A 15,363-nucleotide genomic window follows, 5' to 3' on the forward strand; every position below is an offset into this window, starting at 1 on the left:
GCTGCTGTGTTTTGGCATAGCTGTAGCAGAGAGAACTAACACAGCAAGCAAAACTCCAAAGCAGAAATAGCGGAGAATGCATGCATGAGTGAGTGCGTGTAATGTGTACACATCCGTGTGTGGATCCCATGGGGAGGTCTTGGGAAAGACTGGCAGGGGAAGAGGCCCACTTATGCAGCCTCAATTAGTAGTGTCACATCATGTGTTTACTTCGTGAAGATTGATTCAACTGTACACGTATGACTTGTGTACTTCTCAGTTAAAAAAGTTGTTAAGGCCAGGGGCGGTGGCTCACACCTGTAATACCAACACTTTGGGAGGCTGAGGCAGGTGGATCATGAGGTTAGGTGTTTGAGACCAGACTGGCCAGCATGGTGAAACTCTGTCTCTACTAAAAATACAAAAGATTAGCCAGGCATAGTGGTGGCGCACCTGAGTAGTCTCAGCTACTTGGGAGGCTGAGGCAGGAGAATTGCTTGAACCTGGCAGCCGGAGGTTGCAGTGAGCCGAGATTGTGCCACTGTACTCCAGCCTGGGAGACAAAGTGAGACTCGTCTCGAAAAAAAAAAAAAAAAAAAATTAAAGAAAAAAAAATCTTTTGGGAATTTTAAAGCACAAGGGCCAAACCAATCACAGTAAAACTGAAGGTTTAATTATAGATTGATAAACCATCTGCTCCTCACATGGTACATTCCTCTGGATGAGCTGTTGACTTCTAAGCCTCCACTTTCCCATCTCTAAAATGGAGAAGACTGCACCTATATCACTGGGTCACTGCGGACTAAATGAGATGGATCTCAGCAGCTGTCCTCTCTGCAGCTGCTGCGCCAACACAGGGTGTGCGGCACCTACAAACGGCTCTGGTACTAGCAGCAAGAAGCGGGGAGGAAGCACTAAGGAGCAGCTCTCACGCCAGCTTCCCCAGGGATCTCCACCATTTACCCTCTTCACTGAGATGTATGAGTTACTGGGGAAAGGGTAGAGGGCTGGGACTTAATCTCCATAAAAAGAAGAAATTGCACTCAACAAGCTGTACTGTTGCCAGCAGCTTTCTATGTACCCAATTTATGTAAACCATTAATCCTCAATAAGTAATACATCTAAAAAAAATAGATGAAAAAACAGATGATCTTGGTGTTTTTAAAGACTTAAGTGAACTTGCTGATGAAGTGTTTTTAATGGACTAACAGACTCCTGAAAATACTGTGTGGAACATGCAAGAGGAGGCAGCTCCCGGTTCCCTGGATTCTTCCCCATCTGCCACTGCTCTACCGCTGCCAGATGGCCTCCCAGGGCAGCCTGAGCAGCTTCCCATGGGTCTGGCCATGGTCCTGAAGGAGCCTCACATTAAGAGCAGCCATGGTCTGGGCATACTGACAGGGAGGCTCCCCAGGCCCACTCTCAGCCTCCCCAATTCCGTCATAGGCCCCACTGCTAGGAGCTTTCTCCCGGCTCTTTGTTCTAAGTGAAGTGACTTTAGCCACAAGAGGTTCCAGAAAGTGTTCACAGACCCCAAATTTATGCCAGGAAGCCACCAGGCTGACCTGGTGTAACTCCCTGAAGGACAGGTGACATTTCTGCTTTGAGGAAACCCTATGGACTAATGTGAACAGCAAAGTCTGGAAACAAAGGGTCACCATGTCACTGCAGTAACTGCGTTATTCCAGGAGTAACTCATGGGAGCTGGGTCCCCTGAAGTAGCCCATCCTGTCCCTGCTCACACCCGCTGCCCATTCTCACTCAACATACCGCTGTGCAGGGACAGGTGGTGGGTGGGGGTGGAGGCCCCATCAAATATCGCTCTGTCCAGAAAGTCGATGGTGGACTCCGTGTAAACAACCTGGAAGACCTGGCCTAGCAGACAGCAAAGCTCCTCCGCAGCGACCTGCAGTGGGGGACAGCAGCTGCTCGGTCAGTCTGGCTGGAGACCGCACCTTCCCAGGCAGCCTCCAGGATACTTGGGGCAGCCCAGATGCTCAATAAACATGAATGAAGAGCAAATGCCAAAATGTGTCCCTCTGCCTTTTACTGACCCAAAGGGGTGTCAAAAGGGAGACCCAGCCAACAACTGCCCCAGGACTCCATCTAGGACTGCCATGTGGCCTGGGGTGGTTTTCCAAGTGTGAGGGTACTATGTAGGCCACAAGTGTTAGCTCCCAGCCCCACGTTCTCTTTCCATTAACTTGACCTGTCAACACCCTCACAACCCTGTCCTACCCCAGGAAAAAGGTGAGAGGAGATACCATCAGTATCACAGCCCACCTGGAAGTGTTTCTAACAGCTATGAAATGGTTTTATAACAGTGAGCTGTCTAAAGCAAAGGATCTCAACTGGGGCAATTTTTGTACCCCTCCCAGGGGACATGTGGCAATATCTGGAGACATTTTCAGCTGTTACAAGGGGAGAAGCCAGGGATGCTGCTCAACACCCTACAATGTACAGGGCAGCCTCTCACAGTGGAAGATTATCCGGTTAAAAATAACAGTAGCACCAACACTGAGAAATGCTCACTGGAAGATATTTAAGGTGGGTGGTCACTAGTATCCATTTCACAGACATGGAAATTAAACAGAAAGGTGTTAAGTGACTGCCAAGCCCCACAGCTATTGGGCAACTGAGGGGGCCCCAAACTCTGGCCTACAAGGGCCTGGTCCTTGGCTCTTCCAGGTCGTGAGGAATCTGCAAGCACAGTCCAAAACACTAGGCGGGTCTAGGATGCTGCCCCCAGGCAGGTGACAGCCACTGCCTGCCCATCGGCGTGGGGACACCTTGAAAAACGATGAGCAAAAAGCTCAGTGGCAGCTGGGCGTGGTGGCTCATGCCTGTAATCCCAGCACTTTGGGAGACTGAGGCAGGTGGATCACAAGGTCAGGAGTTCAAGACCAGTCTGGCCAAGATGGTAAAACCCCGTCTACTAAAAATACAAAATTTAGCCAGGCGTGGTGGTACATGCCTGTAATCCCAGCTACTCAGGGGGCTGAGGCAAGGGAATCACTTGAACCCAGGCAGAGGAGGATGCCGTGAGCCGAGATCATGCCACTGCACTAGAGTCTGGGCAAAAGCAAGACTCTGTCTCAAAAAAAAAAAAAAAAAAAAAAAAAGCTCAGTGGTCAGGTGGTCTCAGGGAAGGTGCTGGGGGTGGGAGGGATGGGGTTGGAGACAGGAGGAATGGAAGACATAAGGGTGGGAACCGGCAGAGAGCCTGGACCTGGGGCAGGACCTGGGATGCAGCCAGGGGAAGACAAGCTATAGGCGGGGCCAGGATAGCGGGCAATGCATGGGGCAAGGCTGAGCAGAGAGGGGGTGCTGGGCGGGGACCAGGGTGGCGGCGGGGGGGCCAAGCAATAGCAGAGAAAGTAGGTGGGGCCTGGGCAGTACGCAGTGCTGTGCTGGGTGTGGACAGGGTGGGTCCATAGGCGGGGCCAGCCATGAGCTGGGGGCTTTGGGAGGAGCCAGGGACAGTGCACAGTTCTAAGTGCGTGGGGCGAGAAAGTCTCACCTTGCTCTCTGCGGCCAGGATGACCAAGCAGCATGCCTCCACGGGCCCAACTGCGCTCTCTGACAGGGAGCCTGCACTGAGGCCTCTGGAACTTTCTGCACACAGACTCTGGCTGGGGGAGATCCCTGGGTCCTGGGCTGAGAAGTCAACACCAACTCAGGTTAGCGCAGTGGAAGGGCAGACATGAGGGCATCTGAGGCAACAGATGGAGCCTCTATGGAAACAGGCTGAGAGGACTTTTACCTGGCTCAGGCACCCACAGAACAACCTGGGTGAAGGGGCAGCACCAGGCATATCTCAGGGCAGGCTGCCTCCCTCCCCTGCTTCTCTAAACAAGGGTGGGAACAAATGAGCCCTGAGCTCCCAGGGCACCAGAACTGCATGTCGTCTTGCAGTTTCACGTGCTTCAAGTTCATATACAACATACCACACACACAACCCTGAGAACAGTCACCTCCAGGAGGTTTCCATGTGTTCTGGCCAGGCTGTTCCCTTCTTACAGTTGGGTAAACTGAGACATGGGGAGGTGAAAGGCTGGGCCTGAGGGTGTGTGAGTTGCATCGTCTATGTGGCAATCTAGATGGTCAGACCCCAGTGCCCTTGTTCCTAACACGCTACCCACCATTCTCCCTAGACAAATGAGGCTCTCCTGAAATACAGGGAGTAACTCAATGGTTTGCCTGATGGCAGGAGGGAGGCCCATCCCCAGGAGGCAAGGCTCTGACCATCAGTTTGGACTACCCTGGGAGGACTTCAGGACTGAAAACAAAGCCTAGAAGTGCCACTAGTGCCAGGGTATCGGAGGGCAAGCCAGCCTCAGGAGGGAGAGGAAGGCCATCCCAGGCCAGATGCAAGGTGGGCACATGCACTGAGACAAGGGCTCCATAAAGGACTGTACCTCAAACCCCACAGTGAGACTCCTGGAGCTGCTCTGTCCCGATGGCAGCCACTGGCCACAGGACTACTGAGCATGCAAAATGTGATGAGTTCACACTGAAACGTGTGAATTTAAACTACACACGGGATTTCAGAACTCAACGATTTTTATATTGATTATATACTGATATGATAATGTTTTGGGTACAGAGGGCTAAAAAAAAAATATTATTGAAAATAATTTCACTTGTTTCCCTTTACTTTTTCTTATTGTACGAGTTTGACAAAAAATCTCTACTTTCAAACTTTTTTTTTTTTTTAAAAATAGAGACAGGGTTTCACCGTATTGGCCAGGATGGTCTTGATGTCATGACTTCGTGATCCACCCGCCTTGGCCTCCTAAAGTGCTGGGATTACAGGCATGAGCCACCATGCCCGGCCCAAACATTTTTTAAATGTCAGCTCCCTGGTGCGTGCCTGTGGCAGTTCTCAAGGAAGCAGTGTGGGCAGCTTAAGGATGCAGGCAGCGAGTTGTGTGCCTCTCCTGTATCATCCAGGAAGTGCTACCACGGGTGCACAGATGACCCTGCTTCCTCTGGCACCAACTCAAGTCACTGCCCTCTAAGAAGCTCCTGCCACATGGACCCTACTGCAGCTAGACCTGGCCCCCAACTTCCCCGCTCCTGTGCTGTCCCAAATATAAGGGTACTTTTGGTCCAAAGAGGCACAGAGACTTGCTTGCCCGTAGCAGGCACTGAGTAAACATTAGCTATTCACCTGCCAGGCTCTATGTTGAGAACTCTCAATTCCTAATCCTAAACACAGTATGGCGACTCAGTGCAGTGGCTCATGCCCATAGTCTCAACACTTTGGGAGGCTAAGGCAGGAGGATCGCTTGAAGCCAGGAGTTCAAGACTAGCCTGGGCAACAGAGAGAGACCCCATTTTTACAAAAAATTTTAAAATATTAAAAAAATTTAAAAATAGCCGGGCACGGTGGCTCAAGCCACCGTGTAATCCCAGCACTTTGGGAGGCCGAGGCGGGTGGATCACGAGGTCAAGAGATCGAGACCATCTTGGTCAACACGGTGAAACCCCGTCTCTACTAAAGATACAAAAAAATCAGCTGGGCATGGTGGCGTGTGCCTGTAATCCCAGCTACTCAAGAGGCTGAGGCAGGAGAATTGCCTGAACCCAGGAGGCAGAGGCTGCGGTAAGCTGAGATCGCGCCATTGCACTCCAGCCTGGGTAACGAGTGAAACTCTTGTCTCAAAAAAAAAAAAAAAAAAAAAAAAAAAAAAAAAAAAAAATTAAAAATAAACACAATACGCCTCATGTAAACAAGAGACACAAAACTGCTCCTGTGCATCTGCAAAAAGAAGGAAGACAGCCCCCAGGACACAGGGATTCACTCTCTTCCTTTAAACCAAAAGTTCTCTCAAAGACCAGAGTTCCTGTTTTTCATGTATTTTTGCAAAGTTTCTCCTATGGCGGTCATTCTCTCTCCATTTAAAAAAATCTGTTACCTATTTCCTTTAGCAATTTGTTCTAATAATTAAAGCTGAGAAACAGTTACGCAGCTGAAGAAACAAAGGGGGCCCATCTCCCCTCCCTACCAGCTTGAAACACCTGCAGTGTGGGTAACGCCCCCCCATGGGCACCGAGGAAAGAGAATTGTCCAGACCGCAGGCACAATTAGTGCTTGAAGAATATCTTAGTTTATAGTGTTATTACTTAGCTATTTCCTTTATAGAATTCTTCATATATAATTATATATTAGTTTATAGAATTGGTGTCTGAAGTATAGCTTACTGCTTACATATATCTAGTTTATATAATCACACTTAATACTTATATCTAGCATATTTAGTTCTATACAATCTTTCTATATAATCATATAGGTATTGTAGTCGGAGCTGTACTGACACATTTAGTGCTGATTTATATAATCCTTCTATATAACGATAAAGTAGTTTGTAGTAAGAGGAATCCTAGAGCAGTCACAGAACAGCAGCAGTACATAGGAAAACAGCCAGACCAGGACAAGAACTAAAGACCCAGGCGGTGGCGTCCCTGCCTGAAAGGGCATACGCTGTATGGCAGGCTTGGAGCAAGTGTCTCTCCTCCTAATAAAGGAGTTGTAGTATCTTGCATCCAGTTCCTGTGGAAAGTAGGCCACAGGCCTGAGATCCTGGAAATAACCGAGGGAGAAGAACCCATTCGGTGTGACCAGTCACAGAGGCTGTACACCCTGTCAGTCTTTTCTTGCTTCTGTGCTAGCTCAAATCATCCTCCCACAAATATCTTAAGAGCACAAGTTTGTTAGCTCCCACTGCGTTAAGCTTACAGTATCCTTTTATTAGAAATTCTTTGAAGTCTCCAGCCCCTAGACAAGTGTTGCGCATGACACCTGTTGCACAAAGCCCACCTCCTTGCCTCAGTGACCTAATGGGGGTGAACCCCTTATTTTGTACATGACCCTCTACTACTGCTCATGGCACTGCTCCCTACTGCACAAGGCCCATCTCTCTGCCCAGGTGACATAATGGGGTGGCCCCCTTGCTTGTGACTCCTGTGATTATGTATGCCCTATTACTAAGTCTATAGATGACCTCACTACAACCCTGCCCCCTAATCGTACCTAATAAATACAGATGCTCTTGGGCATTTGGGGCGCTCACCAATCTCCACTCACAGGTGGCGTGGTCCCCTGAGTCCAGATGCTCTTCACCAGTTCTTCAGTCTCCTGTATCTTTACTTTCTGATCCTGCACCTCAGCACAGCATAAGGGATACCCCAGACCCTGTGGGGCCCAACAGCCCTACACTGCAGGAAGGGTATCCCAGGCCTAAGGCCTCCCACAGGGTCCAAAGGTAGAAAAACAGGAGGGTCACCATGGTGGCGGACTGTATGGCTGGAAGTAGCCACCTGGCAGCCTTCTAAGTCAGATAGGGTGAGTGATGTATATACGTGTAGGTGTGGTATGTGCCTGTGCTGGGGAGGATATAGGCAAGTCTAAGCTACTGCTACACAGAGGACAAGCCAAAGGGACAACAGCCACCTTCATAAACCCCTCCAGTGTTGCCTGTGTGGTTTGTGACCACAGCAACTCCAAGCATCTAGACTCACAGGCTTTCTGTGGACTGTTCTCAAAAGTGCACCCAAGCTGGCGGTTTGTGGCTCAAGGAGTTAGTAATGAGCATACTCGCCAGATTCTCAATAAACTACTGACCTTAAGTGGAATGACAACTTCCCCTCTCTGCTACCTAAAACACAGTTGTGTGGTCTAGGCAGACCCACTGTGACCCCTCACACACTGCCACTGGCCCTCTGGAAATGAAAGGCTTTGGGATCAACCCAGTCACCAGCAGAGATCCAAAAAGCCCAGAATAGTGTCCCCACTGCAACAACAACCTCAAAACTCAGGACTGGAAGGGGCAAAGTGCAGGGAGGGTGAACCACAGTCTCTTCCCTCATCCTCAGTGGCCTGAATGCCTGGGCTTGAAGCACTGGAAATTAATGGGCAGCCTGGGCTGGTGTCCAGTGAGGCAGCACTGTACTCACCACAGGTTAAGCGCATGAGCCAAAAATAACATTTTGCCCGATTCTATCCCAGTGTGAAAGCAGCAGATAGCAAGGACACACTCAGAGTAACCTCTACGACCAAGAGCTCCCGAGAGGTCTAGGTCTCATCTTTGCTGTCCCAGCTTTGGGGACACTGCAGGGCTCAAAATGTCAGTCAAGCTCAGGTGAGGTCCCTACCTACCGCCTTCTCTCTCGGCTCCACCACACTTGGGCAGAGGGGTGACTCCAGGGTACCGGGAGGGAGTCAACAGGAGCCCCAGGGGGCAGAGGAACAGGGTATCAGTCCCAAATACTGTATCCCGGTATTATTGAGTCCCCAAAGGCTCTTAGTGTGACAGTGAAACTGGGGTCTGGTAGCTGATCTCAAGCCCTCCTCTGGCTGATCTCAGAGACAGGAAAGCCAATTCTTGGTCATGACAAAACAGGAGCACCCAACATGAAGCTGCAACAACTGTCTCCAGAACTTGATAAAATGCATGCATGTCCTCCTGAGGCAAGGACCCTCCTGGCCCCTGACCTCCCGTACCTGTCTTCAGGACCACCAGGTGTGCAGCATCATCCCGGACATAGGAGACGGCGGCGATGTCATGGATGGGCACCCTGAGGATGATATCCTCCCCGTCCCTCCAGGCCAGCTTGACGTTGTACGCAGACAGGCTGAGCACAGCATCGTGCTCTTGAGTCAAGTGTCCTGGAAGTTGGTGGGCTCTCTGGAAGGAATCACAGGGCGTCAGAAATGCCGACTCAGCTGTCAAATGTCATGGGGCACTTCTCCCGAGAATACTGTGCTGGCCAATGTCACTATGTGACAAACGCTGAGTGAATAAGGTCAGTGTTATTCCCCTCAGAACAGTGGTGCTTATTCCAGGGACACCAATGTGTTCAAACCATTTGGGATTCTTCTGGAACTGCTTTCAGGACTTACGGACAGCATGTGGTTGGAAATATCTTGAAAATGTAAATTTTGGAAACAGCCCAAAATCACATGGAGCAAGTCTCAAGAATCAAGTTAATGTCCATACTGAGGAACGGTCTTTATGGGACTGGGTCATTCCTCACAACCACAAGGCCAAGAGTACAGGGACCAAGGGCTGGTGGGGGCTGAGGGATAGTGCACAGGGTTAAGAGGATAGAGTTACCTTTGCATTGTCTATGAAATGCAGGATTTCAGTCCTACTGGAGGGATTCAGGTATCCTGGTATTGACGTTAACTGACCTAAATACTGAAAGAAAGTGAAGAAAAAAAATGCCATGAGAAATGGGAGCCAAGTCAACACCACCATAGCTACTGCCGAGAGCACAGACCAAGTGCTTCATATTCAGGCCTCCAGGCCCACAGGTCTCCATTTCGGCTCGCACAGAGGCCTGACTCTAGGAAGAGAGTCCTGGGTCCTTACAGAAATCTCTACTGACTGGGGACAGTGCTGCCCCAACTCCTACTATTCTACATTCAAGGTTATCATCAAAAGTCCTGCAACAAGCATCCCAAACTACTAATACCAAGACTGCTAGTTTTGGTAGAATCTGTATTCTAAGACAGGGATGGCCAGTGTTTCCAGTCAATGCTGAGGAAACTGAAAACAGTGGCACCATGCACAACTTCACTACAAATACTAAAAAATAAACTTCCTCAATTGCAAAGGTCAACACAGCTGAAAAATGAGCATAAATAGAGAAAGTAAGTGCTATGGTTTCAATGTGTCCCCCAAAAAGCATGTGCTGGAAACTCAGTCTCCAAATACAACAGTGGTAAGAGGTGGGGCCTTTAAGAGGCGATTAGGCCACACAGAGCTCTGCCCTTGTGAGCAGATTAATGCTGTTATCCTGGGAGAGGGTTTGTTATCTCAGGACCAGGTTCCTGATAAAAGGAGGAATTCAACCCCCTTCCCTCTCCTGCCCTTCCACCTTTCACCCTGACATAACACAAAATGCAGATGCAGCCCTTCACGGGCTGTCCTTCAGCCTTGAACCTCCTATCCTCCAGAACTACATGAATTTTTTTTTTTTTAAGACAGAGTCTCACTCTGTCACAGAGGCATGATCTTGGCTCACTGCAACCTCTGTCTCCCAGGCTCAAAGCAATTGTCCCACCTTAGCCTCCTGAGTAGCTGGCACTACAGGTGTGTGCCACCATGCCTGGCTAATTTTTGTAGAGACGAGGTTTTGCCATGTAGCCCAGGCTGGTCTCAAACTCTTGGACTCACGCAATCTCCCCACCGTGGTCTCCCAACGTGCTGGGATTACAGGTGTGAGGCACCATGCCCAGTCTAGAAATCTCTATACTTATAAATTTCCCAGTCAGGAAGGGGAAGTGGAAGTGGAAGGGGAAGGTGAGAGAAAAAGGCACAACCAGAACATTCTGTTATCCTTAACAAAGGCCTTTCCTCAAGTAAAACTATTTTACCAGAGCCTAACCACCTAGGAGTAAGGAAACACCCAATTCCTGCCTCCTCTATCCTTTATGTCTCTCCTCAGGGGGAGGAAAAAAAAACAAAACTGAGAAGCACATGTGAAGGCCACAGCCCACGGATACAGGCTCACTAAAACACTGAGCCCCAGGACTACAGAACCCTCCCTCTCCTCTCCCCTGAGAGCCACATCAACAGGACTCCTGTGCAATAACAAGGATGCACACTGGCAAGAACTGCAGGTCTCAGACTCAGATTTAAGAAGGAATCTTGAGGAAAACCCAAAAACAAAGAACACACAGGAGATTTCATTCCCCAACATTTACAAGGGCAGCAAACAGTAAACACAGTCCAACTCCCAGCCAAACAGACCTCACATTAAGGCCTATTAACCTGACGCTGATGCCTAAGTTCCTCTTATCAGAACCAGACTCACACATGGCAGTGATTTTGGAATGATCGGATTGGGAATTTAAAACAACTACAATCAATATGGTAATGCTCTAATGGAAAAAGTAGACATCATGTGAGAACAGATGGGCAGAATAAACAGAGATGGAAACCCTAAGCAACAATCAGTAGGGAATGTCAGAAAGTAAAAGTCCTGTAACAGCAATGTGGACTATCTTCAACAGGATCATCAAGAGACCAGACATGGCCGGGCACGGTGGCTCAAGCCTGTAATCCCAGCACTTTGGGAGGCCGAGGCAGGTGGATCACGAGGTCAAGAGATTGAGACCATCCTGGCCAACATAGTGAAACCCCGTCTCTGCTAAAAATACAAAAATTAGCTGGGTGTGGTGGCGTGCGCCTGTAGTCCCAGCTACTCAGGAAGCTGAGGCAGGAGAATTGCTTGAACCCGGGAGGTGGAGGTTGCAGTGAGCCGAGATTGTGCCACTGCACTCCAGCCTAGCACCTGGCGACAGAGTGAGACTGTGTCTCAAAAAAAAAAAAAAAAAAAAAAAAACGTCCAGACACAGTCAAGGAGAGACTCTCTGAGCTTAAGAATACATCAACAGAAACTTCCAAACATGAAAAGCAAAGGGAAAAAAGAACGAAAGAAACAAAACAGAATATGCAAGAACTGCAGGACAGTTACAAAAGGTGTAACATATGTGCAACAAGCATATCAAGAGAAAGAAAAGAACCTAAGAACTATTTGGACTAATGAGAGCTGAGAAGTTCCCCAAATTAACGTCAGACACCCACCTACAGATCCAGAAAGGTCAAAGAACACAAAACGGTAAAAAACAGGGAATCTACACTGAGGCACATCATAACAAACTGCAGAAAAAGAAGATTTTCTCTTTTGCAGAAATCTGGGATTTCTTTCCACAGGGAAAAAAACACCCTACCTATAAATAGCAAAAACAAGAATGACACTGGACTTCTCTTCAGAAATCATATAAGCAAGAAGAAAGAAGGAGGAACTATTTAAAGGACTGAGAGAAGAAAGTGCACCAACCTATTATTCTGTACCCAGTGAAATTATCCTTCAAAAGTGAAAGAGAAATGATTTTTCTCAAAAACTCAAAGATTTAACATTTCAAGAAAAGTTAAAAGAATTTCAGAGAGAATGAAAACAATTTGGTCAGAAACTCTGTTCTACATAAAGAAGGGAAAAAGCATCAGAGAAGAAATAAATGTAGGTAAAATTAATATTTTATTTTTCTTATTTTATTTTTTAAGACAGAGTCTTGTTCTGTTGCCAGGCTGGAGTGCAGTGGCATGATCTTGGCTCACTGCAACCTCGGTCTCCTGGATTCAAGCAATTCCCCTGCCTCAGCCTCCTAAGTAGCTGGGACTACAGATGGACGCCACCACGCCCAGCTAATTTTTTGTATTTTAGTAGAGACAGTGTTTCAGCATGACCAGGATGGTCTCAATCTCCTGATTTCGTGGTTCGCCCACCTGGGCCTACCAAAGTGCTGCGATTACAGGCTTGAACCACCGTGCCTAGCCTATTTTTTTTTATTTTAATTGCTCTAACGCATTAACAGTTTGTTCAAAATAAAATTTGTATATTGGGCGACTATAGCCTAGGGATAAATGAAATAAATGGCAGCAATGTTATAAAAGTGGTGGGAGGAGTGAATTGGGAATACTTGGTTACAAGGTACTTGAACTACCTGTGAACACCATTATTTGAAAGTGGATTCTGATTAGTTGTGAGTATATAATGCAAACCCTAAGGCAACCACTAAAAATATATATATATATATATATATATATATATATATATATATATATATATTTTTTTTTTTTTTTGAGACAGGATCTTGCTCTGTCGCTCAAGCTAGGGTGCAGGGGCATAAGCACAGCTGACTGCACCCTCAACCTCTCGGGCTGAAGTGATCCTCCTATCCACAGGCGAGACTACAGGTACATGCCACCACACCCAGCTAATTTTTGTATTTTTTGTAGAGACAGACGGGATTGTGCCATGCTGTCCAAGGCTGGTCTTGAACTCCTGAGCCCAACAGATCACCCACCTTGGCCTTCAAAAGTGCTGGGAATACAGGCATGAGCCACCACACTCAGCCCATAGCTTTTCTTTTCTTTTTTCTTTCTTTCTCCTTCCTTCCTGCTTTCTTTTTTCTTCCTTCCCTCCTTTTCTTTCTTTCTTCTCTCTCTCTTTTTTAAGAGACAGGGTTTCGCCACATTGCCTAGGCTAGTCTCAAACTCCTAGGCTCACGTGATCCTCCTGCCTTGGCCTCCCAAAGTGCTGGGATTACAGGCATGAGCCACCATGCTCAGCCAAAAGTTTTAAACAAAATATTAGCAAATTGAATCTAATAATTTTTTTTTTTTTTTTTGAGACGGAGTTTCGCTCTTGTTACCCAGGCTGGAGTGCAATGGCGCGATCTCGGCTCACCACAACCTCCGCCTCCTGGGTTCAGGCAATTCTCCTGCCTCAGCCTCCTGAGTAGCTGGGATTACAGACACGCGCCACCATGCCCAGCTAATTTTTTGTATTTTTAGTAGAGACGGGGTTTCACTATGTTGACCAGGATGGTCTCGATCTCTTGACCTCGTGATCCACCCGCCTCGGCCTCCCAAAGTGCTGGGATTACAGGCTTGAGCCACCGCGCCCGGCCTGAATCTAATAATTATTAACAATAATTATACACCATGATCAAGTGGAATTTATCCCAGGTGTGCAAGGCTGATTCTATATTCAAATATCAATCATTGTAGGCTGGGTGCAGTGGCTCATGCCTGTAATCCCAGCACTTTGAGAGGCTGAGGCAGGTGGATCACCTGGGATCAGGAGTTTGAGACAGCCTGGCCAACATGGCAAAATCTTGTTTCTATTAAAAATAAAAATAAAAATAAAAAGCTAGATATGGTGGCGGGCACCCATAATCCCACCTACCCGGGAGGCTGAGGCAGGAAAATCGCTTGAACCTGGGAGGTGGGGGTTACAGTGAGTCAAGATCACGCCTCTGCTCCAGCCTGGGCAAAAGTGAAACTGTCTTGGAAAAATAAAAAAAGAAAATTAGCTGGGCATGATGGTGCATGCCTGTAATCCCAGCTACTCAGGAGGCTGAGGCAGAAGAATTGCTTGAACCTGGGAGACAAAGGTTGTAGTGAGCTGAGATCATGCCACTGAATTCCAGACTGGGCAATAGAACAAGACTCCGTCTGAAAAAAAAAAAAAAAAAATTGTAATCCATCACATCAACTAACTAAAGAAGAAAAATCATATGATCAACAAATAGATGCAGAAAAAGCATTTGACAAATCTAACACCCATTCATGAGAAAAACTCTTAGCAAACCAGGAACAGACTTCCTGAAATTAAGAACATCTATCTATTAAAAAAAAACCTAAAGCGAACACCATACTTACGGGCAAAGTATTAGTGATCTTCTCCCTGAGATCCCTCTTACCACTATCATTCAACATCATATGAAAGTCTCAGCTACTGCAATGATGCAAGAGAAGGAAACAAAAAGTATAAAGGTTGTGAAACTGTCTTTGCTCACAGATGACCTCCCTGACTGGGAACCAAGCAGGGAGGTCACTCTGGAGATTTCCGAATCCAAGCAATGTATACACTGCGACATGAGTCAGTCTATCTGCTGCAGTATGATGCAGCCTTCTCACTGGATGGAGCAGGAAACAGGCAGAAGAGTAACTGGCTGAAGCACACTCAGAGCACACTGGCAAATATGAATTTATCTTGGGCTTAGTCAGACGGGCAACCTAAACTTCAGAACTGTCTGTGTGTGCTGGGCAGCTCCATAAGGAAATGTAGTTATTTCAAGAAGTTTTAGATTTCATAAGGTGAGGATGGAGGTGGGGAAAGAATAACTCCAAAGTATGTATTGACTTCCCAATCTCTATAGAACTGGTAAGCCCCTTCTGATAATTAGAGCAGTTTCAAAATAAATAAGCAGTGTATCCAAGTACCCTGCCCTGCCCCACTGGCGCCCTCTCCCCTCCCCTCTCCTCTTGATGTGCAAGTTTTGTGTACGAAGGAATAACAATCAACAAGGTTAAAAAAAAAAAAAAAGTATGAGAGAAAATGTTTCCAATCATATCTGATAAGGGATTAATATCTAAAATTTTTTTTTTTTTTTGAGACGGAGTTTCGCTCGTTACCCAGGCTGGAGTGCAATGGTGCGATCTCGGCTTACTGCAACCTCCGCCTCCTGGGTTCAGGCAATTTTCCTACCTCAGTCTCCTGAGTAGCTGGGATTACAGGCACGCGCCACCATGCTCAGCTGATTTTTTGTATTTTTAGTAGAGACGGGGTTTCACCATGTTGACCAGAATGGTCTCGATCTCTTGACCTCGTGATCCACCCGCCTTGGCCTCCCAAAGTGCTGGGATTACAGGCGTAAGCCACTGCGCCCGGCCTAATATCTAAAATATTAAAGAAGTCCTAGAACTCAGAAACCAAGAACAACCCAATTAAAAACTGGGCAAATGACTTCACACTTCTCTAAAGATATACAGATGGCCAATAAGCCAAGCACATGGAAAGATT

General features: G+C 47.4%; 1 protein-coding gene and 1 long non-coding RNA gene across 9 annotated transcripts in view; both read right to left on the reverse strand.

Annotated features, from left to right (window-relative positions):
- CCM2 (CCM2 scaffold protein) overlaps positions 1-15,363 on the reverse strand; it is a 79,812-nt gene that overhangs the window by 4,263 nt on the left and 60,186 nt on the right. For 5 of the 8 annotated variants that reach the window (XM_039462081.2, XM_039462080.2, XM_074379729.1 and 2 more), the window contains 4 exons: positions 9,099-9,182; positions 8,486-8,669; positions 3,500-3,636; positions 1,750-1,885 (listed from right to left, as the gene is read on the reverse strand). In XM_039462081.2, coding sequence (XP_039318015.1) covers positions 1,750-1,885; positions 3,500-3,636; positions 8,486-8,669; positions 9,099-9,182 — 541 coding nt within the window. Of the gene's footprint in view, positions 1-1,749; positions 1,886-3,499; positions 3,637-8,485; positions 8,670-9,098; positions 9,183-14,219; positions 14,801-15,363 lie in introns of those variants that run through there. The other 3 variants (XM_039462082.2, XM_074379732.1, XM_074379730.1) reach the window with 2 other exon arrangements.
- On the reverse strand, positions 12,611-14,213 carry LOC141580127 (uncharacterized). Its single transcript, XR_012512214.1, has 2 exons — positions 13,939-14,213; positions 12,611-13,276 (listed from the first exon to the last, which is right to left on the reverse strand). It is a non-coding gene; the product is annotated as an uncharacterized LOC141580127 (long non-coding RNA).

Source organism: Saimiri boliviensis, chromosome 10, assembly GCF_048565385.1.
Source record: "Saimiri boliviensis isolate mSaiBol1 chromosome 10, mSaiBol1.pri, whole genome shotgun sequence".
In the NCBI taxonomy this organism is placed as follows: Eukaryota; Metazoa; Chordata; class Mammalia; order Primates; family Cebidae; genus Saimiri; species Saimiri boliviensis.